Source organism: Nuphar pumila, chromosome 10, assembly GCF_984573655.1.
Source record: "Nuphar pumila chromosome 10, dmNupPumi1.hap1.1, whole genome shotgun sequence".
In the NCBI taxonomy this organism is placed as follows: domain Eukaryota; kingdom Viridiplantae; phylum Streptophyta; class Magnoliopsida; order Nymphaeales; family Nymphaeaceae; genus Nuphar; species Nuphar pumila.
Window position 1 is genome coordinate 35,645,114 of NC_143258.1, and position 27,824 is coordinate 35,672,937.

Genomic DNA, 27,824 nt, shown 5'->3' on the forward strand with positions numbered 1-27,824 from the left:
GATCCGAATCCGATCCGGGTCCGATTTTTTTTTTTTTTTGCCGCAACCCCGCACCCATGTTTTTTTAAAGTGCTGCATCCCCACACCTGCACCCGCACCCATGTGACATAGATCTTGATGAGGCAATTTCTCAACATAATATAGATTTTTTTATAAGTCTAAAACATGAAAATAAAAATACAATATATGACAGCATGGCTTTTATAATATTTTTAGCAATATCAAAAGCATAGGTACAGAAGTTCTCCAGATATGCAAAAAAACACATTTCCATTACAGAAAAATAAGAAATAACATAATATTTTAAAATGCCACAAATATCACTTTGAAATCATTTGATCAATGTATCATGATATTTTCAAGTATCATTAATATATAGATATGTATGTATATATGTATTAAGTATGTACATTGTAACGACCCCAACTCATCCCCTTTCAAAATGCGGAATTTTTTTTTTTTTTAAGAGTTGCGGAAAACTTCCCAGAGACCTGGGGTCCCTACAGTTCCAATTTCAGTTGGATAACCACACACCACAAACGAAGTTGCAATTATCATCCATATCAACCAACTAAAACTCTTTTATTAATGAGTAAGAAAATTTCAAAGACAAGGTTTTCTTCAACTGAAAGTAAGGTAACAACGACAGAAATTAAAAGAACTGAAAGACAAAAGAAAGAGCCATTATGTCCTCTACTGAAGCTGACAAGCCCAAGTATAACTCATTCATCCCCAGATGCAATGTCCAACTTCACTGTTCACCATTTCCTGTGAAAAACCAACAAAGTAGGGTGTCAGAACCGAAATTCTGAGCACAGCTACTTCTAAAGAAACCAGGTAAGAGAAAGAACATGGATAAGATTTCATGCAGTGATTTGAGCGAGTGCAGATATAAAATTTTGCAACATTCAATTATCTATAACTACCAACAATTGCATGTGCTCACCAGTCAGGAATAGTAAAGCAGTGTCCAATATCAATAACTAAATGATCAAACCCTTTCAGCATGATTTCACAAAGTAAGTCATATACTACCACCAAATAATGTCATGATATCAAGAATGATTCAAACATGCATGATCTAATGCATAATAGAAAAATACATGATTATGTGCAATGCATGATTTCTTCTGTTATCTTTCATTTAAGTTTCATCTTTTCATATGCATGCCCTATTAAATGCACACATCTTTAAGTTCCTCTTTTTAATTACCGTGGCCCGCAGATACACCAAACGGGTACAATCCCCGAGGTCAAGTAGGTTCTCAGGGTAGCTTAACACATAGTTTGTATTTTATCACTGGGTTCCAACTTAGCCCTCGACCGATATCAGGAATCAACATCATCCATCGGAACATTAGACCTCCACATCTAATGTCGGGGACACAAGGGACACCCCACGCCCACAAGTGTCACTTCATTGGTACCATAAACTCACAGTTGTGACTAACACACCACTCCCGGGTAAAGTGGCGGGCTCTCCCTAAAACTGTGGCCAGGAGAAGAACCTCAATATCGGGTTCAGGGGCAACAACGCACACGGAGTTTTTGTATCCTCACAGTCTCCCCAAGACCGGATATCCAAGATTCTCATACTCCAGATGAGATATCCCAGAATGTAAATTACACTGTTCTTATTCATTATATTTTTATTTAATTCCATTCTTTAAGTTTGCAACACAATATGCAAAAGTAAAGTGAAAAATCTGCATCCTCCCTTGCGGGGACCCATTCGGGACTCCAGCCCGTATCCACCACTAGAACAGTGTAGTAATGTGCCAAGTGATGCATTTAGAAACATATGTGAAAGAAACCAAACCCACGGCTCTCCAGGCCGATGATGGGCCAATAGGCCATCGACGCATCACATCACAAAACCAAAACAGTGTTTCCTTTATAACACTAAGCAAAAATGCCAAAAGCATATATATTCGTGCAAATATAAACCCAAACATATGCATGTCATAATTCATTCATATGCATTTTCAATATGTGTGTGTTACCTACATCACATATTTAACCAAATTCATGGTTTCTTTAAGTGTGTGAGTGTACATGTACCAATTCACACAATAATCAAGCGTACAGGTTCAAGAAGAATTATTAATAATTGAATCATGCTCACACCCATGAGTACCATAATCATAACAGTCAAATGAAAACATAAACCTCCACGACAAGTGTTTCCATGCAATCCAATACCCAAGCTTTGAAATAACACATGGACTCTAGACAAAAATATAATGTCCAGCTAGAGACCTACAAGCAAGATACATTCCATATGTATAATTTCAGTTTCACGTATCCATCCTCCCTAAACAGTGTAACCTGAGCACTATTATACACAACTGAAATTTTTCAGGTTATGTTGCAATGATACCACGCTACATCTTACCAACTTTGAGCTTAACCCCACTCAAGAACCAGCATGAGCTACTTTAGAACAACTCAATTTACTTCAATTCATCAAATTGCACATTCTCAAACCAAAACTCAATTCAACATAAACTTTCAGAACACAGACTGATGAAACTCAATCATGTTCATAGAACATAACATGACTAAACCAAAATTTAACATAAGCCAGGATATTCAACTGACCCATTAATGATTACTAACAAGTATAACTAGTTAGTCATGCTTCATTTTATTCATTTTATGCCAATAGATTGCCTAACAGAAAAATACTAATGAACCCATTCACGATTTCGTTAATGAATAACCTGAAATATCAATGTGAATAACCAATACTTCTGTAAATGGATAACTTAGAACACATTACTGAAACCGTCGAACTTTCAATAAGAACTTGCAACAAACAACAATTCAGTGAACTAATGATACAAATATGTACTGTTTACATGATATGCTGAGTATGGATGGGGGACTGTACAAAAGAGTGGAGGTCGGCTATGTGTATCTACTAATTCTGTTCTTCTATTTGGCGCATCACAGTATGATATGGCAAGACAAAAATTGAAATAGATTCCTGAGGCTTGATGCCCCAAATGGAAACAGCAAGAGCAGAAGCCAAACAAATGTACAGACTTCAAACATGAGCAAAAACTAGGGTGGCTCATTAACTTGCACAGAAAATTTCTTTCTTTCTAAAGGAATGGATCGGGCCATAGAGTTTTCATTTAAAGTCCCAATTAGCAAACAATCAGTTTTTTTTTTCATACGAGTCACAGGCCAGCACCCAACCGACTGGGTCGGCTGGGCCTGCTATGGCCCGGCCCACCAGATGTAGAGCATCCAGCCGACTGGGTCGGCTGGGGCCCTGCTAACACAGCACCCAACCGACTAGGTCGGCTGGGCCTGTCGCCTCCTACCAATGCACTAGTGGCCTGCAACATGAAACAACACATTTTTATTTTTATTTTTTTTATAAGCATATACGATTACTGTTTTCATAAGCATATATGATTACTGTTTTCCGATTTCAATATTTAGGGCATATTAAGAAAACCCCCAAATCAATTTGATTTGGGTATTTAGGGTTTATCAAGAAAACCCCCAAATCAACGTATGGAATCGAACCCCTGTTCGATTCCTCACCCAGGTTCGAAGAAGAACCGTACCTCGAGAAGACTTTTCCGGCGATCGGAGGCTCGAGACGTGCAGGCACAGACGGCTGGTGTCGCTCCCCGCGGCTGCCGTGAAGAAGGGAGCTTGCTGGAAGACTTTGGTGGCTGCGGGTTGCCGCAGCTTTTTCCGGCGACCTCTTCTTTCTTCGGTGCGCGCACGCAGACAGGGAGAGGGAGATTGAGGGACTGAGTGGAGAGAGAGGCGAGGGATAGAGATGAGGCTGAGTGAAGAGGGTCCCCTCTCCACTCCCTCTTATCGGGCAAGACCCCTCCCCCCCTTCACGCCGAGATGGGGGGAGGTCGGTTACGCCCTGCGTAACCCCCCCCCCCTTCCCCCCTTTCCTTTTTTCCCTGTTAGGGTTTATCGGGCAACCCTTATCAGGTTGCCCCTTTTAAAAAGAACTCGGGTCCGGGTCCGAGCCCGTGACCCGCGATGCTGGGTCCATTTTAATAATGGACCCGATTCGCCCATGAGTGCCGGATCCTCAGTTGGATTCGTGGATCCAATTGTGGGTCCGACCCTCCATACTAAACTTTATTTATTTTTCTTATTATAAATACTATTAATTGTTTATTTAATTAAAAATTACTATTATAAGTATAATTTGACACCCCCTTGTGGGTTATTTATGGATTCTTTTATGGATCCGAGGCCCAAAATTAGAAAAACACTTGTTATTTTCAAATAAATAATTATAAAAATTGAGGTTATTACATACATACATGTGTATGTGCATAGGTATATCGTGAAACGATATTTTCTATCCAAGACATGAGGGAGGGAGGGTTGCAAAACACCTTGGATAGAAAATATCATGATATATTGAGCGATATTTAAGGCATTATTATGACAATGTTTAAAATATTTATCACAATACTATCACAGAAATATTAATCAATATGAATAAAATAGTTTCTTATTTCCTTATTTTTCTGACATGCTTTTTTATAATATAGAAAGTAAAAAATGTGCCAGAAAAATAAGGAAATAAGAAATTATTTGTTCATATTGATTGTTTTTTATTTGTGATAGTATTGTGATAAATATTTTAAACATTGTCAAAAAAATGTTTTAAATATCGCTCAATATACATGATATTTTCTATCCAAGGGATTTTGCAACCCTCCTTCCCTCTGCATTTTGAAACTCAATGTATCACAGACACACACATGCACATGCGTGTAGGAAAGCACGTAAAATTGTCCCTTCAGTAATTTCAAGCCATACCAAAGTTAGAAACAGGTATATTTAATGAAACATAATAAAGTTAACACCTCTCCACTAGTTTCTAGCCAGCCTTGGTAAAAAGCTAGGTTGGGATGGATTTGTCCTTCGGTTGTCTATCATCCTTCCCTTGATGTGCACCACTATAACACTAGCTGGGCCACAAACCAGTAGGGCAGATGACAATTATCAAGCACATGGCAGGTCAGGCATTGCTAGCTAGCGCCTTCCTAAGTCCTAACACAAGCACAGGGTCACAAATTGTAATCAAAAGTAGAGAATCTCATACCATGAGGCAGACACGACCAAATGTGATATGCCAGGCATGCCCATTTCTAGCTAACATAGTGGTACACACTTTTCTTCAGCTCATGTAGGATCTGAGCAGAATTTGAAGAGCCAAGCATGCACTTCACTTGCTAGCTAGTGACTACAGTTGTTTATTTAAGAAGAAGTTGCAAATAGAACAGGATATGTCACATGGGTGCGGGTGCGGGTGCGGGTGCAGGTGCGGGTGCGGGGATTCGGCACTTCCAAAAAACCCGGGTGCGGGGGTGCGGCAGGGGCAAAAATGTAATATATATATATAAGGAGGGTCCGGGGAAAGGGGAAAAAATCTGTATAAAAAACAAAAAGAGGCAAAAGCAAACCCTGAAAAGTTGAGTTTTCCGGTTTTAATGGTAAAATGTGTAAGTATGGTTAAGAAGCTAACAGTTAAGCAGTTAAGCTGTTCTTATATATATATATATATATATATATATATATATATATATATATATATATATATATATATACTAGTTCCAAATCCAGATCTACATCATCAAATCCTTCTGGATTCAAAATCGGATCAACTGTAATCCAATCTGTATCCAACCTACTTTCCCCCCTACTGCAAGGCGTTTTTCAATTGGTGGCCCAGGTCATGGATTGCATGTCAGCATAAAGGTTTAAGTTGGATATCGGACTGGTGTGGGTTCGTTTTTTGTTCGGATCTGGCATCCCAGTCAAGATCAGTTACACCATATTGTAGTTGGTTATTTCCCGGATCAGGTGCGAATTGAAACCATAGTGACCCACGACTTGTGAACGGGTCACGTATGAATATGACCCAACACCAACTAAGATCGGATTCAGTAGGGCACAAAAAGATGCAGACTGACACAGACAGACACTCACATTGGCATTCACGCAAAACCCTGAACCCTCTCTCTCTCTCTCTCTCTCAGTCTCTCTCTCTCTGAAAATCCATGGCGTCCTTCCCAGAAAACCCTGACTAATGGTGAAAATCCGGCGAGAACATGGCCGGAAAATGGTCATCTACATTCCTCTTCACCGTCACCTTCCTCACCGTCTCGTCTCTTAGATCGGCCTCCAGGGCGTCAACAGCAGAAAACACAGTGGTCCACGCCACACCCCCAACCCATCGCCGACATTCTCCTCCAGATTCCGGAAAGGGAACAACGATACACTCGAGAAGACCTTCTCGAGCTCGAATCCCTCCAGAGATCGGAGGTTGCAGAAAACTGGACCAAAATGACCCTGGGTGCGGTCAACGCACCCAAGGTCGGGTTGACCACACCCGGTGCCGCACCTGCACCCGCACCCGCGTCGAGTCGCGTCGACGCGGGTGTGGCACCCTGCTAGCCGAATCCCTGTTACATAGAACAGGAGACTTGAGCTGCAGTTTCACATTACAATACATACGTTATCTGCATAGAAACAATGCACATGTATTATCCTTTATGTGAACTAGCCCATTCAGACCAGGCATATTAAAGTCAATGTAGGTTTAATCAGCTTCTCCATTGCAAAAAGTTCGAGATTAGACTCAGCTGAGCTCATCAAGCTCATTGAAACATCTGAGGGGCTCTTACATGAGCCAAGCCCAAACCATTTCCTAACAAACTCGGTTTGTTTTCCCCCCTTAGCAACAGAATTGTGTGTGCATGTGCATTGTGCATGTATGATGTGCTTCTCTACAGGCGTATAGGGTTAATGTAATATAGCACCAGTATGTTTTATTTGAGGGAACATAATATCAATATGTGATGCCATGCCATGCACATGCATCATATTTGGATAGATCCAATCATCAAAAGCTAGATCTAGCCATGTAGATATTTCCACTATGACCTATTTGCAATTATCAATAACCATTGCACTAAAGAAACCTATAAAATTGTTAGAAACATCCATCACACAGATCTTAAGAGTATCCAAATGTCAAAAAAAGTTTCCCGGAATGATGATTAGATGTAGCCTATAAAATATATATCAGAGCAATGTGCACAACAGATTATTCCCACACAAAAACATGTACAAATACATGTATATACTTACACACACATATATGTGCGTGAGCATGGACAAGGACACAGCACAACTTTGATCTCAATTTCACAAGAACTTGCAAGTCCAAATTGCTGCTAGATAACAATTTTTCTTAACAAACCAACCTCATGGAACCATCTAATTATTCATGAATGCTAGCATTCAAAAGAAGAAAAACGTTAAATATCACAATTGTACCTGAAAAACTCTATATAAACATATAAAATGGCAGACAAACACACCTTTAACTTCTCATGAGCTTCCCTCACTGTTTTTCCATCTTTCTTCTTCCTCCAACAGTGACCATCTTTACGAAAATATCTAAGTGCTTTCCGATCAAAGAGGAAAAGAGAACCGCCTAACAAGTACAGTAAGATCCATTAATATTTAACAAAAATATCCACACACAACTGGGAGGCAGGGGTTTAGATGCACACGTATCCCAATAAATGCATGAGGGATTTGTAAAAATAAGGTAAAGCAATGAAACCATTTTTGTTCACAAAACTTTTCTTGCCCCCAAAAGTGCACACCATATATATATATATATATATATATATATATATATATATATATATATATATATATATATATATATATATATATATATATATATAAAGGAAATAAAAATATAGGTATTGGCTATATATTTTCTATATTATATATATATAGGTATTGGCTATGTCTCGCCTCAGGGCTTCAAAAAATTTAAAAATACATAAAAGTAACAAAAATAAGAAAAAAATATCATGTTTAGATAAGAAAATACATATATAATAAAAAATAAGTAAATTTTGCAAAAAAATAAGTAATTTTTGCAAAAAAAGAAGAAAAACACATTTCAGATGTAGAAATTAAATAAAAACAGTAAAAATTATTGATAATATCACAATATTCTTGTGATAATATCGAGATATAATCAATTTGGCAATATTTTCAAAATATCGCAATATTTTGAAAATATCGCTGATATATGTGATAAATATATATATATATATAATGTGTGAGCATGTGATGGTAGGTGGATTAATCCAACTTTAAGCCCTTTATATTAATTTTAGCAGCATTCAATAGATTGAAATGACAAAAACAGCCTCAAAAGTAGCGACAATTTTAAAAATATGAAGTTACCATTTCATGTCAAAAGGTCATTTTTCCTTTTCAGGATAAAGTTATAAAATTGTTCATTATGTTTTGAAAAATACGCTTGACTTTTTCTTTCCCATCCAAATTATAAGACCTAGTAAAATACATATTTTCAGAAATGCTCTTGCTTTTGGGGTATTCTAGTCATTTCAATTAGTTGAACGCTGCTATGTTAAGATAAACAGATACATCAAAGCCATCAGCAAAGAGTTCTCATTAACCCCTCGCTGTAGTAGTCACCTTTAGGTTTTGGGCACATTTCAGCAAAAAACAATAAGAGTTGTCTACAAAGGCAAGTGGTATTTTAAGCTTAATGAAAATAATATAGTAACTTCAGTGGTAACGCATTAAACAAGTACAAAAGGCAGAAGCATTAAAAGAAAACAAGCAGTTGCCAGATCATTGTCCCATATATCCAGCAACATATAAATCAAAGGAAGCTTCATGTAATAGACAATTTTTATTTGACCCACAGGAATTTGCCAAATGTAAGTGATAGAAATTCATTAGAAGATGCTGGCTAATATCTACTGGTGGACGCTATGAAAGAAATGAAACAATTGTATTTTCAAAGAAAATTCTTTTAAGTGTATTAGCTTCTCATAAACTTGTTCAGATCGAAGTGTCATTACACAGTGCAGCCAAATGGCCAAAAACTGATATCACATGGCTGGGTCCCCAGTTCTCAACCAATATTCACTTGAAGGATGAATTTTTGGGATGAAACGTTGTCATCTTTCTAGATGTTATTTTTGTATTTTTTTAGTGGCGGTTTGGATGCCACCAAACCAGGTTTTGGGCCAACCTGGTTTACGGGAAAACTGGGTTTTCAACACAGTTTTGCAAAACGAGTCCCCCTGTATTTTACAACCTGGTTTATCAGGGAAGAGGGGGGGGGGACCTGTTCCCAAGCCGTTACTCCCTTCTCAAAGAGCCCCCTCCACCCATAAAAGCACTTTTGATCCAGGTCAAATTCAGACCTGGGTCTCTTTTCACCCAGGTCTGACTCAGACTTGGCTGAAAAGAATCCCAGGTCTGATCAGACCTGAATCTGACCTAGGTCTGCTCAGAACAGTTGGCCTGTGCCAGGTGTTACAGAAGAGTACAAAAAACAGAAAAAAAAGGAAACACAAGAGGAAGAGAAAGTGGGAGTAGAAGAGGAGGCAGAATAAGAGAAAGAGGAGGAAGAAGAGGAATACATGAGAAAGAGGAGGAGGAGGAGGGATAGGGTTGTCAATAGGTTGGATAGACGATTTATCATGGTGTACCCAAACCTACTCAACTAACAACTTGTTGGATGTGGGTTCAGGTTTGGGTCCTAGAGCAAGAGTAGGAGGAGAAGACTAGGCAAAAGAAGAGAAGAAGAAGGGAGAGGAAGAAGAGGAGGAGGAGGAGAGGAGGCAGAAGAAGAGGAGAAGGAAGAGGAAGAAGAAGAAGAGGAGGTGGTGGAGGCAGAAGAAATACAGAACTACCTGTTCAAGGAGCTTGCCATTGTTGGTGGTGCAGTAATTTTTTGGGTTATTAAGGGTATTGATGACTTTTCTCTTGTAAAGGTTACAAACGGACTTTATAATTGAGTTCAAGGCCATTTTTGTCTCAGTCCTACTTTTGCAAAGATGTAAATACCAACAGAAAAGTGAACAGGAATTTTCGCACCCTATCTTCTCTCTAGCGTGGTTGGAAAACTCGGCGAGTCAACTAGTGATTTGGCCGAGTTGACTCGTATCGGCTACTAACCGATCCAAAATTTTGGTATAACTCAGTTTACACCAGCTTCTATCGAGTTTTAGTATTAACTTGGTCAAATCAAACTTAGGCAAGTCAGCCGAGTCTCACACTGACTTGGACGAGTGAGGCACGTCTTGATTCTCAAATTTTGAATTTTCATGTGGCATAATGGGGCAAATTGTATTTTATACCACATTATAGCCTTCACGGTCGGATAGCTCAAACACACTATAACCATATATAGAATCAAGAGTAGTTTTGGTCGATATGGGACTAAAATATGTACCGCTCCTATGGTCTCCCATTAAATGAGAAAAAACGACATTCCTAAACAGCTGTCAAGGGTGCATGCAAGTGAGCCGTTACTTTACTTGTTAGTGAATTACGAAAATGCCACTCATAAAACAAAATATGATTTGTCATTTAAACTCTTGAATAAAGTTTATTTACTTGAATTGTTGTAACGCCCCAAAATTTTAAACTTTAAAATTTTTAGAACTTAAAAGAGACTGAAAATCTTCATTTTTCAAAGTTTTGACTTAGTGGATTAGTGGAAACTGTTAGATTTGCAGATCTCCAATCTTTTATCTGTAGAAGAGGGAATAAAGAAAGTGATGATAAGAGGCTGCACGAAATAGAGGGGGAACCCTTTCACCCTGGGCGTCCATTCTCATTGAATATAAAAAGAGCTTACAAGACTTATTAGGGTACAAAGTTACCCTTGAACAACAATAAAAATTACAACATATCCACCTTATAGGTGACGTATGGAAATTAGACATACAAGTGACTAGATCCGGATCTTAAGGATCCGATCCAGATTCAAGACACTAATACAGAACTAATGTTATCTTTTCACCCTCCCTCAAGATGTACATGGCCTTGTACCATGGACAACTTGCCTTTTTGTATCCAAAATTTGTCCTTCGTTAACCCTTTGGTGAATAAGTCTGCTACTTGATCTTCAGTTCTCACAAATTGAGGTTCAATCTCCTTGTCTTCAACCTTTTGCCTCACGAAATGTTGGTCTATCTCAATATGTTTAGCTCGACTGTGATGAATGGGGTTGAAAGACATATTAATCGCACTCTGATTGTCACACAATAAGAGTGTTCGAGAGATATGTTGTCCCACTTCAGTCAACATATGCCTTATCCAAGTGGCCTCAGTTGTGGCCGCCGCCATTGATCTATATTCTGCTTCTGTACTTGATCTTGCAACAGCCTTTTGTTTTCTACTGCTCCAGGATATTAAGTTTAACCCAATAAAAACACAGTAACTTGAAACTGACCTTCGTTCATCTGGATCTCCTCCTCAATTAGCATCACTGTAGACAATAATCTCATGTTTTGTTGTCCATGACAAGCTCGATTTATACAGGAGACCATCTCCAATCGTCCCTTTTAAATATCGAAGAATCCTTTTAATATCTTCCATATGCCCTACCCTTGGTTCGTGCATGAACTGTGAGACCTGATTGACAGAGTAAACTATGTCAGGTCGAGTAAAAGTTAGATATTGGAGCATGCCAACCAGGCTTCGATATCGTGTAGGATCTTCATATAAATCACCATCCTTTGAACTCAACTTCTGGTGAAGCACACATGGAGTGCTCAGAGGTTTACATTCCTTCATACCTGCCTTAGTTAAGATATCCATGGTGTATTTCTGTTGAGTGAGCATTAGGACATCTGATTTTCTGTCAACCTCAATTCCAAGAAAATACCGCAACTTCCCTAAGTCTTTCATCTTAAATCTTTGACTTAGAAGTTGTTTGACCTTTTCAATATGATTTCTAGAGTTCCCAGTAATAACAATATCATCAACATATATGAGCAACAAAGTGACCAGATCTCCCTGTCTAAAAATAAACAGAGAATGATCTAAAAGTGACCGTGAAAAACCGTGCCTCTGTATTTCCACAGAGAAACTGTCAAACCACGAACGTGATGCTTGTTTCAATCCATAAATTGCCCTTCTTAACTTACATACATACCTTTGAGAGTCTCCTTCAGCATATCATGTGGGTTGCTCCATGTAAACTTCCTCCTTAAGATCACCGTGAAGAAAGGCATTTTTAACATCAAGTTGACTTAGTACCCATCCATGTTCAACGGCTAAGGAGAGAATAAGTCGAATTGTCCCCATCTTTATAACAGGACTAAAAGTTTCATCATAATCTAGCCCCTGTTCTTGGGTGAAGCCTTTGGCCACAAGCCTCGCCTTGTAGCGTTCAATAGTGCCATCTGGCTTGTATTTTATTTTATATACCCACTTTGATCCAACAACATTTCTATTTGATGGTCTTGGAACAATCTCCCAGGTTCCACATTCATGCACAATCTCCCAGGTTCCACATTCATGCAGTGCCTCCATCTCATCGTTCATGGCCTCAACCCACCTTCTAAAATGTGTTGCTTGGTGAAAGGTAATGGGTTCATCCTCTTTGTTCAAAGAGGTTAAAAACAGTTGAAAATCCATGGAGAAATTCTCATAACTAACCCACCCTTCAACAGGATGTCGAATTCGATTCGACCTTCTAAGATCGGGATTTTGTGAGGATGCATGACCAGGCATATTGGCCGTTGGTCTGTGCTGCTCTCGTCGAGTATATACAATGTCCTTGTACCTGCCTGGTTGTGATGAGGTTTCTGCATCTTCTTGATGTCTCATATTGTCATGTTGTTCAAACCTCTCTGTTACCTGTCTAAATTCTGCAGGACAGCTGATATCGGTTTCAGTAAATAATTCTGAGCTCAGCCATGGATAATAGAACTCAACATCATTCGACGAGGAATTTGTGAATTCTGGATGAGAGTCAAAGTTCATCTCATCAAAAATGACGTGTCTGGAGACTTTGATGCGCTTTGTTCTTGGATCATAACACCTGTAGCCCTTGTAGTCATCTGCATACCCGACAAATCTGCACTTTACAGCATTATCTTGAAATTTGTGCCTTAATGAGCTGACAACATGGACATAACAAACGCATCCAAACACATGCATATCATGATAATTGGGGTGAACTCCATGTAAAGTAAAATATGGAGATTTGTTTTCCAAAATATTCATTGACAATTTATTTATAACATGGACTGCAGTATGGAATGCTTCCGTCCATAAATTTATGGGTAGATTGCTGTCGTGCATCATGCTCATTGCAGTTTCCACAATGTGTCGGTGCTTTCTCTCAGCAATTCCATTTTGCTGAGGGGTGTGTGGGCAAGACACTTTCCTTCCTATTCCGTTATTCTGGAGAAAACTAATAAAGTCACTAGAAGAAAATTCACCTCCCCCATCGGACTGTAAATATTGAATATTTTCGGAGAAGTGGTTCTTGACAAAAGAGTAGAATCTTTGAAACAAAAGGAAAGTTTCTGATTTATGTTTCATGAAAAATATCCATGTATAACGAGAATGACTATCAACAAAAATAAGATAATACCTAGTACCAGAACAAGAATTGACTGGAGCAGGTCCCCAAACATCCGAACAAATAATTTCAAAAGGCTTTGAAGCTCTTTTATTAACACTATGAAAAGGGAGCACATGGCTCTTACATAGATGACAACTAGAACATTTTTGTTTATTCTTTTCAAGACTCAAACTCTCCTTAGGAATGAGATTATTAGTGACAAGTTTTTTAATAAAATGATCACCACAGTGACCCAACCGACCATGCCATAGATCTGGCTTATTACAATCTGAGACACTGAAGACAAAATCAGAGGGGGCAAAGGAAGACACAGACGAAGGCTTCAAGGTATTACAGACTGGCTGACGACATGTAGAAGGATCCTCTTGAAAGATGTACATGTTGCCCTGTCGTTTCCCTTCAGCGAATGTTTTCTTCGAGTGTAGATCCTTCACATGAACAGAAGAAGGAGTGAATTCAACAGAAACATGATTATCATCAACTAGTTTGGAAACAGAAATAATATTCTTTTTGATATTTGGGGCATGAAGAACATTGGAAAGTTTGAGAGTGGACTTGGACATAGGGATAACCGAATTTCCAACATGAGAAATAGAATGGCGGGATCCATCTCCAGTGACTATACAGTTTTTGCCAAAATAAGAAATAGGATTTAGAAGCTTACCTGCATCTCCAGTAACATGGGTTGCTGCCCCAGAATCAACATACCATGTCCCCTCCTCATTCTGTTTCAAATTCAATGCTGCTAGGGCTGACATAAGCAATTCTTTTAATTCTCCATTTGATTCAGTTCCTTTCTTATGTTCTCCTTGCTGGTTTTTGTCTTTATTCTGTGGGTTAAACCAACAGTTAGCCCTAACATGACCCCTTTTTTTACATATGTAGCATGTAGGCATGTTTCTCTGTCCTTGAGAACTCGGAAGAACATTAGGAGTGGGTAAAAGCCCACGTCCTCCTGATGTATTTCTGCCCTGTCCTCCGCGTCCTCGAAAACTGAATCCACCTCTCCCTCGTCCATAGCTGATTCCTGTAGCAAGAACATCATGAGTGTGTCCTTGCTTGTGAGGTTCCTCTAGCAAACCTTTTAATGACATCTCATACTGTAACAACTTAGCGCGCAAATCTTCAAACTTTGGTAATTCAGGTAAACACAACAATGAAGTCGTGAGAATATGGTAATCAGCCCCCAATCCACTCAAAATCTGCTGAACCATGTCCTTATCGCTAACGGGGCATCCAATGACAGCTAACTGATCAGCAATGCTTTTCATTTTATTCAAAAATTCCATGACGGTCGAAGATTCCTTCCTCATCATCTGAAACTCACGCTTGAGGAATACAACTCGAGCTTCTGAAATCTGAGAATATGTGCGAACCAATCTGTCCCATAGCTGTGTGGCTGTGCAATCATCAGGAATGGCAAGGAGAACCTCCTGCGATAGAGTCGAAGTGATATAGGCCACAAGCAGCTGGTCTCGTTTTTTCCAATTGAGATATTCTGGATTCTTGATAAGAATGGTAGATGTTGCCCCTTTGTCATCTGTATCTTCACGAGATACAAATTCTGGAGGGGCTGGCATGGATCCATCGAGATGACTGAGGAGACCCTGACTCCTTATAAAAGGGATTATTTGTCTTTTCCAAATCAAAAAATTCGAAGTATGCAGTTTTTCAGACACAAGTTGGTTAAGGAAGCTCGCAGAGAGATTGGATTGCGCAGTTGGGAAGTCCATGAGAATAAAGACAATATTCAGCGAGAAAAATAAAAGGGAAAAAACAGAAATAACAAGTTTAGGGAATGACAGGTTCAGATTTGAAGATTTGACGCAAAGGTAGAAAGTAGATAAAAAATAGACAGGTCTGAATTTACAGTTTCAGATCTGTGGTAGCCTGAAATCTACGACAGTCTGAAAACAAAAATTTAGGAGACGATCTGAAATGGGTAGAAGAACGAGGGAGAAAGAAAAAATAGGTGAATTTAGGTAACGATCTGAAAGGGGTAGAAGAACGAGGTAGAAAGAATGGCTACACGATTTGAAATGGGTAGAAGAACGAGGTAGAAAGAATGGCTACACGATTTGAAAGGAAGTTCGTGTAGATCATACCAGGCTGCGAAAGTAGAATCTTCGATTTGGAAAATAGGGAGACTCTTCAATCATGCCTTCTGGAAATCATGTCCACGCCCAGATCTAACGTGCTCTGATACCATGTTAGATTTGCAGATCTCCAATCTTTTATCTGTAGAAGAGGGAATAAAGAAAGTGATGATAAGAGGCTGCACGAAATAGAGGGGGAACCCTTTCACCCTGGGCGTCCATTCTCATTGAATATAAAAAGAGCTTACAAGACTTATTAGGGTACAAAGTTACCCTTGAACAACAATAAAAATTACAACATATCCACCTTATAGGTGACGTATGGAAATTAGACATACAAGTGACTGGATCTGGATCTTAAGGATCCGATCCAGATTCAAGACACTAATACAGAACTAATGTTATCTTTTCACCCTCCCTCAAAACGACCTTTGAAAATAACAAGTAGGCAAACCTTGGGCACGTTACTGCGGACAAACTTACATCAACGAGTCAACCATTAAAACCATGTGTATAGAAAGAAACTTCAGTTTATACAAAAAAGGATTTTCCGAGGAAACCCGTGTACAAAACATTAAGCCCAAAGGGCATGTCCAGGACGTGAAAACTAGAAGATATAGTGAGATCCTGAAGCCATCTTGCAATCGCGTCATCGCCTGTCACTCAACTCTAATCATCACCTGCGCCCATGAAATGGGTCAGATTTGTGAAAAACAGGTAAGTGCACAAGTATAGCAGAAAAAGGGCGGTACCAATACATGTTTGATTAGATACATGATAAGCAGTTTTAACATAAGTAAAGTGAACAGTATAACTTTTGTTTCGATATTAATTGTCCTGAGGGTACGTATAGTAGAAACAATTGAGATTTGCCAGGAGGTTTATTATGCTTTGTAGTTTGATACCTCGAGTAATTAGTTGAGTCTGCTCCTAAGGGAACGGTCGGTGACGGAAAGAGGATTCCCCAAAAGCAATTGTGGCAAAGGATGCATCTAACTTCTACAGAAGTCCAGGGGATCTATCACTTAGGATAATATTCAATAGTCCCATCCCCTAACTCCGATGATTGGGTATACCGAGTCAATTGTTACTTGAGGAGCGTAGTTGTTAACAACCTGTCAATCGGAGTTTTTGTACCATCTCATACTCTCCCTTGATGAAACCAAGGAGGCGAATGGGTACGTCAGGTTCTATTTTAACTGACGACTGATTCTACATGCTCTGGTCCATTGAACTCATTCGACTATCTTGCCTGTGAAGGCGATTATCACTTGTTTGTGATTACCACTTTTATATCATTGTGCAGTTTGTATGTTACGAGCTTGCCACAAATCTCTCATCCAATTATCGTAGTATCAACATGCAGAGCATGTCTAGTGATTTTGCTTACGATAAAAAGGATGCAAATTTCTCATAAGAAATCTCTGACCTTAGCCATATTCAATTTTTGCCTTTTCAAAACAATGCATACTTGAATACCGAATTTTCATAAGAAATCCTTTTTTCTTTAAGGCCTCGACACACATGCGCAAAATATGTCTTTTGAAAAGGGCAACCATGATACGGGGTTAGTAAGAGTACGCAAACCGTGTACCTTACAAATATATACATACAATACATATAGCACATAACGCGAGCTTGTACACATTATAGTGTGGCGGCGATGCATAATGCATAACCCGATGTGTGAAACCACACCTTGAGCAAAATCAATGCATAAGTAGTGCACGAGGTACGAAACCGTACCTCGACTAAACAAATGCGTAAGCAGTGCACGGGGTACAAAATCGTACCTCGGCTAAATAAATGTGTAAGCAGTGCACGAGGTATGAAACCATACCTCGACCAAATAAATGCATAAGCAGAAGCCTGTGCACGTAAAAGCACGACGGCAACGTAAATGACATAAAACAATGCTCAATATGTGAAACCACATATCGAGCTAAATAAATGTGTAAGCGTAAGCATGTGCACGTAAAAGCGCGGTGGCAAAATAAATGACATAAACCAATGCTCGATATTTGAAACCACATATTGAGCTAAATAAATGCGTAAGCAGAAGCCTATGCACGTAAAAGCGCAACGGCAAAGTAAATGACATAAAGGAAACAAAAAGGACAAGGATCGCAAAATTGTGTCCTTTGAGTTAAGAGTGTGTGTGTGTGTATATATATATATATATATTATTTATGTTTATTCACAAGTTTTAGCATTGTCCTTTGATCTTCGTGCAACTTTTCCCTACCTCGAAGAATGTCGGCTTTGCTGATGGTTCCAGGTGTAGGCGATGAGTGGCACATACCTCAGTGCACGCGTGGAGTCCGTTGCACTGATGGGGTGCGCTCAATGATTCATCGTACTGCAGAAAAAGAAAAGGGAAATTACGCGTTGGCGTTGCGTTTAGGTTGCAAGGGGCGAAACTCGACCCTGGTCTGGGTCGCTAGGCTGAGCCAGGCTCCGAATCGGTGTGCGTCGAGCTGGGAAATGGAGAGGACCGAGCTCACTTGGGGGAGTGAGTCGGTTAAGCTACCACCGCCAAAGGAAAAAAATAGGGGGTGGGGTGGGCTCGACCAGTAGGTTGAGCCTGGCCCCAATCTGAGAACGCGTGGGATGGGGTGGGCTCGGCAACCAGGCCGAGCCCTGCCACAATTCTGGAATGCAAGGGATAGGGTGGGCTCGGCTACCAAGCCGAGCCTGACCCCAATCCGAGAACACAGGAATAGGAGGGTTAGCGCCCCTCCTATGCTGGAAAGAGGAACCAGGGAGGGGTGGTGCCCCTCCTCTGAAAAATAGGAGAAAAGGGGAGGGGTGGCACCCTTCCCTTGCAGTAAAAGGGGAAACAGGAGGGGTGGCGCCCCTCCCCTGCTAAACAAGAACAGAGAGAGAGCAGGGAGGGACGATGCCCCTCCCCTGCTAAACGAGATCAGAGAGAGATCACTTGGGGGGGGTGTTCGGCTAGAGGTCGTCGGCGTCGGGAGGGAGGGAGCGCAGAGAGGGAAAAAGTCGAAGAGAGAGGGAGAGAGGAAAAAAAGAGAGAGAAGAGCGAGGGGGGCTCCTTTGCGTAAAAGGAGAACCCCCCACCCACCCATGTTTAAATAGAAAAGCACGGGGAGTTTGGGGTCTGGATTCGGATCCATCCTGGGTCTATTTTTTTTTTTTTCCTTTTAAAAGAGTTGGGTTTTACAATTGCAATGACCCATTGAATTCTTCAAAAAAACAAAATTTCATAGCTAGAAATACATGAAAATTTGTGAAAATGCTCATAAAAATTCTTTTGTTTATTGTAAATATATAAATGAACAATATGACCTCAAGAAAATTGGGTAATTCTTGGGCATTAAGTTTAGAAAATTCTTTGAAAAATGTTTTTATATTTATAATATATGGTTTATAGCTTTTATTTTATTTGAATATGATGGATTTTGTTGGTAACGAAATTATAAATCATATATTTATTAATTACTAATAAATTACAAAAAAAAAAACATGTCTCGTCTGAGTCACCGAGTTGGATCTGGCTGATCCGAGAATGCCAACCATGCTCTCTAGTGCTTCTCTCTCTTATGCTTCCTCTATCTTCTTCTCCTCTTCATTTCTATCATGCATTTTTTCCCTCCATTTTTCTACAGGTACTAGCAACTATGGTGACATGATACCAGTTTGAAAACATGGTATCAAAGCTGCAGTAGACCCTGGTATAAAGAGTGGTTCAGCCGGAAAAAAAAACAGCATCATCTAAGGGTGGAACGCCTAGATCATCAGGGAGTCATTTAGAGTTGGGTTTTATAGCAGTGATAAGAAGTGATTTTAAGAGATTTATGATTATTTTTCTGGGTTTTTTAGACTCATAAAAGTCTTGCATTTTTTGTGTATTTTCCTACCGCCACCCATATTCAAGTTTTTCCACGAGAATCACATGTTCATCCTGGAATAACCTATAGTTTGGGAATCTAATTGGCTGGAAATTATAGTTGGATGTGTAAGAAAGGTGAAAGTACAGAAGTTGGGAGATATGAAGTTGGATGAGGTTTTAAACAAAGTCCCAAAGGCCGACAAGTGCATTTTAAGTCTTTAAGTGAGGTGGTTGATTGATTAAGCCCTAGTTTCAGGCTTTTGGTGTATGAACAGGGGTTTAAATGTTAGTAGAAGCAATAAGAGATATGGTCAGTGAGTAAGCCTTGATTATGGAATCAAGTGGGGGCAAAGCCAAAGATAAAGGCTCTGTAGAGAACCCAAGTGAAGGAGTTCTATGGTGAACTCTCATGGAATCATGAATATAGAAGGATTCCAAATCACCAATATAGCCTTTATCTTCGGCTTTTCCCCCACTTGAAAAAATACATTGAATGGACCCGTTCGATGGAGCTTGCTATTTTAGCAAGGGGCAAATGGGAATACATTTCAGGTGAGTCAAAGAAGCTTGCCCACCATTTTATTAACAATTAGATTGATCCACCTGTAGCCTTGGATAGGATCTTCATTCAGTGAGAGCTCCCTCACTGGCCACCACGAAGACTCAGAACCAGGTGCAGGGTGGACTCCATTTGGACGTTGTAGTCGGCAAGGGTACGCCCATCCTCCAACTGCTTCCCTGCAAAGACGAGACGTTGCTGGTCTGGCGGAATGCCCTCAGAATAGTTACATCGTGGTTACTTCAGTCCATGACTCCAAGCATTTCAAGAACATTTATGTACCTCCAAACCTCAAAGGAAGTATGGGATGTTGTGTTAGAACTTATAAGCCTACTCTAAGAGGGAGAATGTGGCTAAGTAGTATGACATCCTAAATAAGACTATGAAGTGTCTACAAGGAAATAGGTCAATTAGTGACTATTATGTTGAGCTAAGAGGGCTATGGGATGAGTGTTACCATTTTGATCAGATTGATTGTGTCGCTTGTGCTAAAAAAAAAGTGAAAAGAATGAGAAGAGAAAAGTTTTCAATCTTCTAAGAGGAGTGGCACCTGAGTATGTGTAATGAAACAAGGAGTATTCACACACCTCACTCAAGAGGCACAAATCACACCCACTAATGGTCCAAAGCACAAAAACCACTAACGGCTTATGAAGAAGCAATCACAAAGTGCACATGCACGAGTCCACTATGGGACAATCCAAAAAGCACTAAGCCTTACACAAGTACAAGAGTGCACACAATATCAAAAGAGAGACAACACTTAAAAATAATGAATTTATTCATCAAGGAGCTTCAAAGAAGCTTACAAATACAAGGGGCCTTAAGCCCATATTTATAGACAAGAAAAGGCTAAGAGGGAGCCTCCAAATAGACGTTGGGAGGCTAAATATGACCATTGGGAATACTACCAACGACTATAAAAAGGCATTTTACAAGAATGCCCTTACATAATGAGATAAAATACAAAAAATTAAAAGAAGAATAAAGAAAAACCTAATTTCTAACATGTACAAAATGACCCTAGTGGGCAACCTAAATTACATTATTAACTATAGTTATATATACATATATCTTGAATATATATATATAACATTATACATATAACTTAACACCCCCCTCAAACTTACGGTGATGTAACTGTAAATTTGTAAATACAAAAAAATCCATGTCTTTAAAAGTCTTTATAGTCTCCATCATGTTTCTTCATTAGTTCCTTTCATTGAAAGATGTATAGAGTCTTCAATATTTCTGTTCAATCATTTGCTCAAAAATGACTTCAATACTTGGGAACCTGTAAATAGATTAGCAGTTCAAATATCCCAACTATACAAAAGAACACAAATATCATAAAAACAAAGAACATTTTAAAATATTATTTGTTCAAAATATATTGATATTATGGAAAGAGGCATAAATCATTAATCACTTTAAACATTCATGAAAACATTTATGGAAATATGCACAATACCCCAATACTTTAAAATGAGAAAGTAAAACCTACTGGGAAAACTTCACAACACATATTTATCAAGAAAAAATCACATTAATGCATGAAGACATGAAATAGGATTTGTTGAATAATATTAATACCATGAATAAATGACTCACAAAAAGGTGTTTAAATCATAAAATCCCACGAAGAAGAGTATGACTCAAACAAATTTTCTTTCGAGAACAAGTCATTTTTACGTAGCGGAAGATATAAATAGGTGTTTCTCTCAAGTACATTAGTATAATTAAAGATATGTATGAAGGAGTAGTAACCAATGTCCGCACTTGTGGAGGGGTGACAACCAATTTTCCTGTAACGGTTGGGTTACATCAAGGATCTGCTTTAAGCCCTTCCTTATTTGCTATAGTGATGGATGAGCTTACGAGATCAATTCAAGAAAATGTGTCGTGGTGTATGTTGTTTGCTGATGATATTGTTTTGATTGATGAGTCTAGAGCTGGGGTTAAAGCTAAGTTAGAATTATGGAGACAAACATTGGAAGCAAGAGGTTTTAAGTTGAGTAAGAGTAAGACAGAATATATGGAATGTCGGTTTAGTAAGCAACGAAGTAGTGATGGCAGTGTAGTGAAGCTTGGTGAGCAAGAAATACCGGTGGATGATTGTTTCAAATATTTGGGATTTATCATTCAAAAGTATGAAGAAATTGATGGAGATGTAAATCATAGGATAAAGGTTGGATGGATGAAATGGAAAAGTGCAACTGGAGTGTTGTGCGATAGTAGAATGTCATTGCGGTTGAAGGGAAAGTTTTATAGGACGACTATTAGGCCCGCTTTACTATATGGTACGAAATGTTCGGCTGCCAAGAGACATCATATTCAAAAAATGAGTGTAGTTGAGATGCGTATGCTTAGATGCATGTGTGGAAATACAATAAAAGATAAGATTCGGAACGAGGAGATACGTAAGAAGGTAGGCGTTGCACCCATTGAAAATAAGATGAGAGAGAATCGTTTACGGTGGTTTGGACATATTCGGTGAAGGCCTAATGATGCTCCAGTTAGAAGGATGGAGAAATGGGGAAATATATTAGTTAAAAGAGGTCGGGGTAGGCCTAGGAAGACTTGGATGGAGATGATAGGAAAGGATATTAATGCTTTGAACCTCACCGAGGACATGGCATTGGATAGAAATGATTGGAGACCCAGAATGATTTTCTTTTTTGGTTCATATCGCCGACCCCAATTGTTTTGGGATGAAGGCCTACTTGTTGTTGTTGTTGTTTGGAAGATATAAGAAATAATTCAAATCATTCAATAAAGGTTAAGATAAGACAAATATGACAAACATGGATCAATCAAACATTATGTTTAAGAAGCAGTATTAATCATGCATATATGAATGAATGCAATAGTTTAGGGCCAATGAAAGAGTCACTTACGGACCAATAAAAACTTTTCTAAGAGAAAATAACTTATAAGAGATTTAAAATTCCATAAATCTTATGAAATAATATTTTTGCAAATAGTAATATATAAAATACACAAGGCATCTTATCATGAAACAAATTTAAAGTGTCCTTAATCATGCAATTAAAGCATATTCGATGCAAAATGCATGAAAATATTTTAATAACCATTTTTCATATAAAGATAAATGAGTAGTAAAAATTCAGAAATTTTGTAGAGATTTAAAAAATCTCATATAACACAATGAATGATGTTTGTAAATCTCAACAATAGTTTGACCATCACAAGCAATCACCTCATTAGACCTCCAATCCTCAAAATCAAGTGTATCAGCGACTAAAACAAGAGCATAAACATAAAGCCACTAAAGGGTCAAAGACACACAAAGGTGTGTATAAACATCTCATCTACATATAATGCACTCAAAATAAGTGTATCAGCGATTAGATCAAGAGTATAATCATAATGACAACAACTTTATCAGAGGAATTATCAGCCATAGAGAGCCTTACGAAGACGAAGAACTTTATCCTTAGGAATTATCATGCCTGGTGGGGCATCCATATATACTTCTTCGTTAAGATCACCATTTAAAAAAGCATTTTTAACATCCATTTGAAAAATGTTCCAATTTTTAATAGATGCAATAGTAATAAGACACCTAACGGTAACCATCCGAGCTACAGGGGCAAAGGTTTCTTCGTAATCAATTCCATACTCTTGCCCATACCCTTTAGCAACTAAGCGAGCTTTATACCTTTCTAAAGAACCATCACTCTTAGTTTTAACTTTAAAGACCCATCGACAGCCTATAGTTTTCTTTCCTATAGGTAGAGTTTGAAAATCCCAAGTTTCTGCCCTTTTAAGATCATTAAGTTCACTTTGCATGGCTTCTTGCCATTCTATACATTTTTTAGCTTCTGCAAAATTTCTTGGTTCGAAATAAGAGTGAATAGCACTAAGACAAGCCCTATATCGGGGTGAAAAAGAATCAAACGATACAAAGCGAGTTGGAGGTCTTCTATTTCTTTCAGATCTTCTATGGTCAAGAGGAGTGGAAAGCTCACTATATTGATCAATAGCACTTCTAAAGGTGTCTTGGTTTCTACGAGAGTAGGTAATAGGCTCACTTGGAACTCTACTTTCTGGATCATTATGTTCACCAATATCTTCAGCATTTTCCTCATCATGGTTTAATGATACATCATCATCACTGGATATGTCATCATTACTAGATAACAAGTCGAATAAGGAGTAATCAAAATTTTCTTGTTGAGAAACATTTTTTTCAAAACCACTCTCATTTTCTAAAAAGGTTACATTTCTAGAGACATATAGCTTATCCTCTCGAAGATCGTAACAACGAAACCCTTTTTGAGTTTCGGAATAACCAAGAAAAGCACAAGGGATAGCCTTGGGTGAAAGCTTGTCATTCTTATCCGTAAGTATGAAACACTTACATCCGAAGACCCTTAACCTATTATAATCAGGTTCAAGCTTATGTAATATCTCAAAAGGAGATATTTTACCTAATAACCTAGATGGTAGACGATTTATTAAATAAACAGAAGCAAGGGCTGCTTCGGCCCAAAAGTTTTTAGGAATATTTTGAGATATAAGAAGAGTCCTAGTGGTCTCAATAATGTGCCTATGTTTTCTTTCAGCCAACCCATTCTGTTGAGGTGTTTTAGGACAAGACCTTTGGTGAATAATACCGTGATCCTCAAGATATACCTTAAATTGATTGGAGAGATATTCTCCCCCAGAGTCACTTCTAAAAATCTTTATGTTGCTATTGAATTGATTCTTAATCATTGAGTGAAAAATTTTAAAACATGAAAATACTTCATGTTTAAACTTAAGAAAATATATCCACGAGTAACGGGAAAAGTCATCCACAAATATTACATAATAAGAAAAACCTCCTTTTGAAACAACAGGTGCGGGTCCCCAAACATCTGAGTGAACAATTTCGAAAGTTTTGGAAGAGAACATAGTTCTTTGCTCAAAAGGTAAGCTGCGCATTTTTCCGAGAATGCAGTCATTACAAGAAAAAGAGCTTTTACATAGGTCTTTTGCAAAATGTAAATATGATAACTTGGTGATATTAGGATGACCAAGTCTTTTGTGCCATACATTTATATCCTTATGTCGGGCAACATTACACAAAACTTTTGGAACTTGAAGAGATTCCATATAGTATAGATCTCCTCTTCTAAAGCCTTCCCCAATCAATTTCCCGGACTGGCGATCCTGTATTAAGCATTTGTCACAAGAAAATTTAATATCACAGCCATGGTCCGTGAGTTGAGAAACAGAGAGGAGGTTTAAGTTAAGTTTAGGTATAAATCTGATTTTTGGAATAGAAAACTCTTGAGTTTCAAAATTACCTATTCCTTTAATTTCAAGGGAGGTTCCATCAGCAGTGGAGACATAAGATGGGGAACGGTTTTTCAAATAATCGGAAAGTGACAAAAAGTTTGGGGACATATGAAAAGATGCACCAGAGTCCAAAAGCCAAGAGATTTTACCTGGAGGCGAAGAAGTGGATACGGCCGCACCGGAGGTAGATCCCTTGAGAAGAGGTTGAAGGGCTTCCACTATTTGATTTATAGAAAGAGTCCCACTTGAAGATGCCTCATCCTTCTGTGGTACACTAGTGGTAGCCATAGCTAGAAGTCTCTTCCATTTAGGACATACGGGTTTGATGTGTCCCGGTTCTTTACAAAAATGACAAATAGTTTTGCTATAGTCCCTTCTTCCTCTTTGACCACCATTTTCACCTTGATTTTGGAATTTAAAATGAGGAGGACGATAGGTTTTTACATTGTTTCCGGGTCTTGATACGGCATTGACCTCACTATGTTCTTCAATATTACAAGGGACCGCAAGGACATTTGGTCCTTGTTTACATAAATTCATACGAGTCTCTTCACCACTTAACTTGGTGAGAACATCTTCAAGAGAAGGAGGAGTGAAAGAGGAGAGAAGAGATGACCTTATTTGCTCAAATTCGGGCCTTAGCCCATTTAAGAAATTGAAGAACCGATCTTCTTCAAGTTGCTTATGACGGAGCTCAATTGCCTCTCCACTCTATTTTGGTTCAAGCATTGCAAGCTCATCCCAAATAGAGAAAAGATCGGCAAAGTATTCCCTAATCGTCATTTCACCTTGGGAGAGAGAGATAGCCTTCTTTTGAAGGTAATACTTATGAGAGAGATCCCTTGAGGTGTACATTTTTTCAAGATAATGCCAAGCTTCCGATGCCTTTTTGAATTTAATAATGTTGGCATTAATCTTGGTTTCCACGGATGAGAAAAACCATGAGAGAATCTTGAAATTCTTCATTTCCCATTCATCGTGTTTCTTGGAGTATTCTTCAAGAGCTTTGGTTCTTTCTTCTCCCTCAAGAATCTTGATTTCGCCTTCTTTTACTATGGTAATCTTGGGTTCCGGTTCCGGAATTGTGCCAAGAACATATCCTCATAGGCCTTTCCCTTTTATATGAGCCTCCATATTTCCGGCCCAAACATGATAGTTGGACTCATTTAATTTGAAACCAAGAGCAAAATGGGACTCTTTTCGCCCATTAGAGAGAAGAGAGATAGAGAAAAAAGCGTACCAACACAATATTTCCAACACCAATTTTGCACAAGATTCTTCTAAAATATTTGAGAAGAAAGATCCACCACTTCAATCTTCAAGGATCGGAAGGCACGTTTTTCGAGGCACTCGAAAAAAGGAGAATCCCACGATCTTCAATAATCAACCTTGCTTTGATACCATGTAAAATTGTCTATGAAAAGACAATACACATACGAGCACAAAAAATATGGAAAAGATGTGCACGAAAGCACTCTCACAACACTTGAACAAATACGCAAAAGCGTAAAAACAATAAACATGCACAATGGCATGTATTTTATAGTAGGAACCGAATGCTTGAGACTCTCAAGCTTAGGAAAAACAAGAGGGGATCACCCCTATTTATACAAGAAGAAGAGGTTGCAAAGGGGCTCCCAAAGGAGTCGTTGGGGAGCCCCCAACAGTCACTTTTGTGACCGTTGGGGACCCCCCAATTGGGGGATCCCCAATGCACCTTTTGTGAAAAAGGTGAAAAGAAATAAAAAAATGAAAAACAAAAAAGATAAAAAATAAAAAGAAACGATACAACATATTCCTATTGGAATATGCGCAAAAAGGAAATTTACAATAATACCCTTATTGGGTGAACAAAAAGAAAATAATATATAAATATATATACTTATATATATAGAGATACATATACATATAAATATTATATGTATATGTATCTCTAAGTATATAAGTATATATATTTATATTTACATCAACGATTTTAGGAGGAGATATATTTTAACAATAATAACTCTGCCAAAGGGATGAAAGCTTATGAGGTGTAAATGGGTCTACACTCTTAAGTTTAAAGCTGATGGAACAATTGAAAGGTACAAGGCTAAGTTGGTTGCTAAGAGGTACAGTCAATCGTATTGAATTGATTACCAAGAGACCTTTTCTCCAGTTGCCAAGTTGAACCCAATAAGGGTTCTCATAAGTTTAGCTGGTCATAAAGGATAGACCTTACGGCAATTAGATGTGAAGAATGCATTCTTACATAGAAGCTTAAATGATATTTATATCTCTTCCTCCTGGTTTTGGTTCAGCAGAAGACTACAATGTGTACAGATTAAAAAAGTCATTTATGGACTAAAACGGTCTCCAAGAGCATGGTTTGAGAGGTTTAGTGAAGCCATCATTCACTTTGGGTACAAGAGATGCATAAGTGATCATACACTCTTTGTGAAAGGTAATGACAAGATTTCAATACTAATCTTGCACGTGGATGATATTGTGATCACAGGTGATGATGATGAAGGGATAAGAAGTCTAAAAGGATACTTGCAGAGAGTTTTCGACATC

General features: G+C 38.5%; 1 protein-coding gene and 1 non-coding gene across 3 annotated transcripts in view; one reads left to right on the forward strand and one right to left on the reverse strand.

The window, feature by feature from the left end:
- LOC149826646 (calmodulin-binding transcription activator 3-like) overlaps nucleotides 1–27,824 on the reverse strand; it is a 150,629-nt gene that overhangs the window by 106,661 nt on the left and 16,144 nt on the right. For both annotated transcript variants that reach the window (XM_090018918.1, XM_090018919.1), the window contains exon 4: nucleotides 7,386–7,501. In XM_090018918.1, the coding sequence (XP_089875044.1) occupies nucleotides 7,386–7,501 (116 nt within the window). The remainder of the gene's footprint in view (nucleotides 1–7,385; nucleotides 7,502–27,824) is intronic.
- LOC149826647 (small nucleolar RNA SNORA5) lies at nucleotides 9,252–9,343 on the forward strand. The gene has a single exon (XR_016438308.1). It is a non-coding gene; the product is annotated as a small nucleolar RNA SNORA5 (small nucleolar RNA).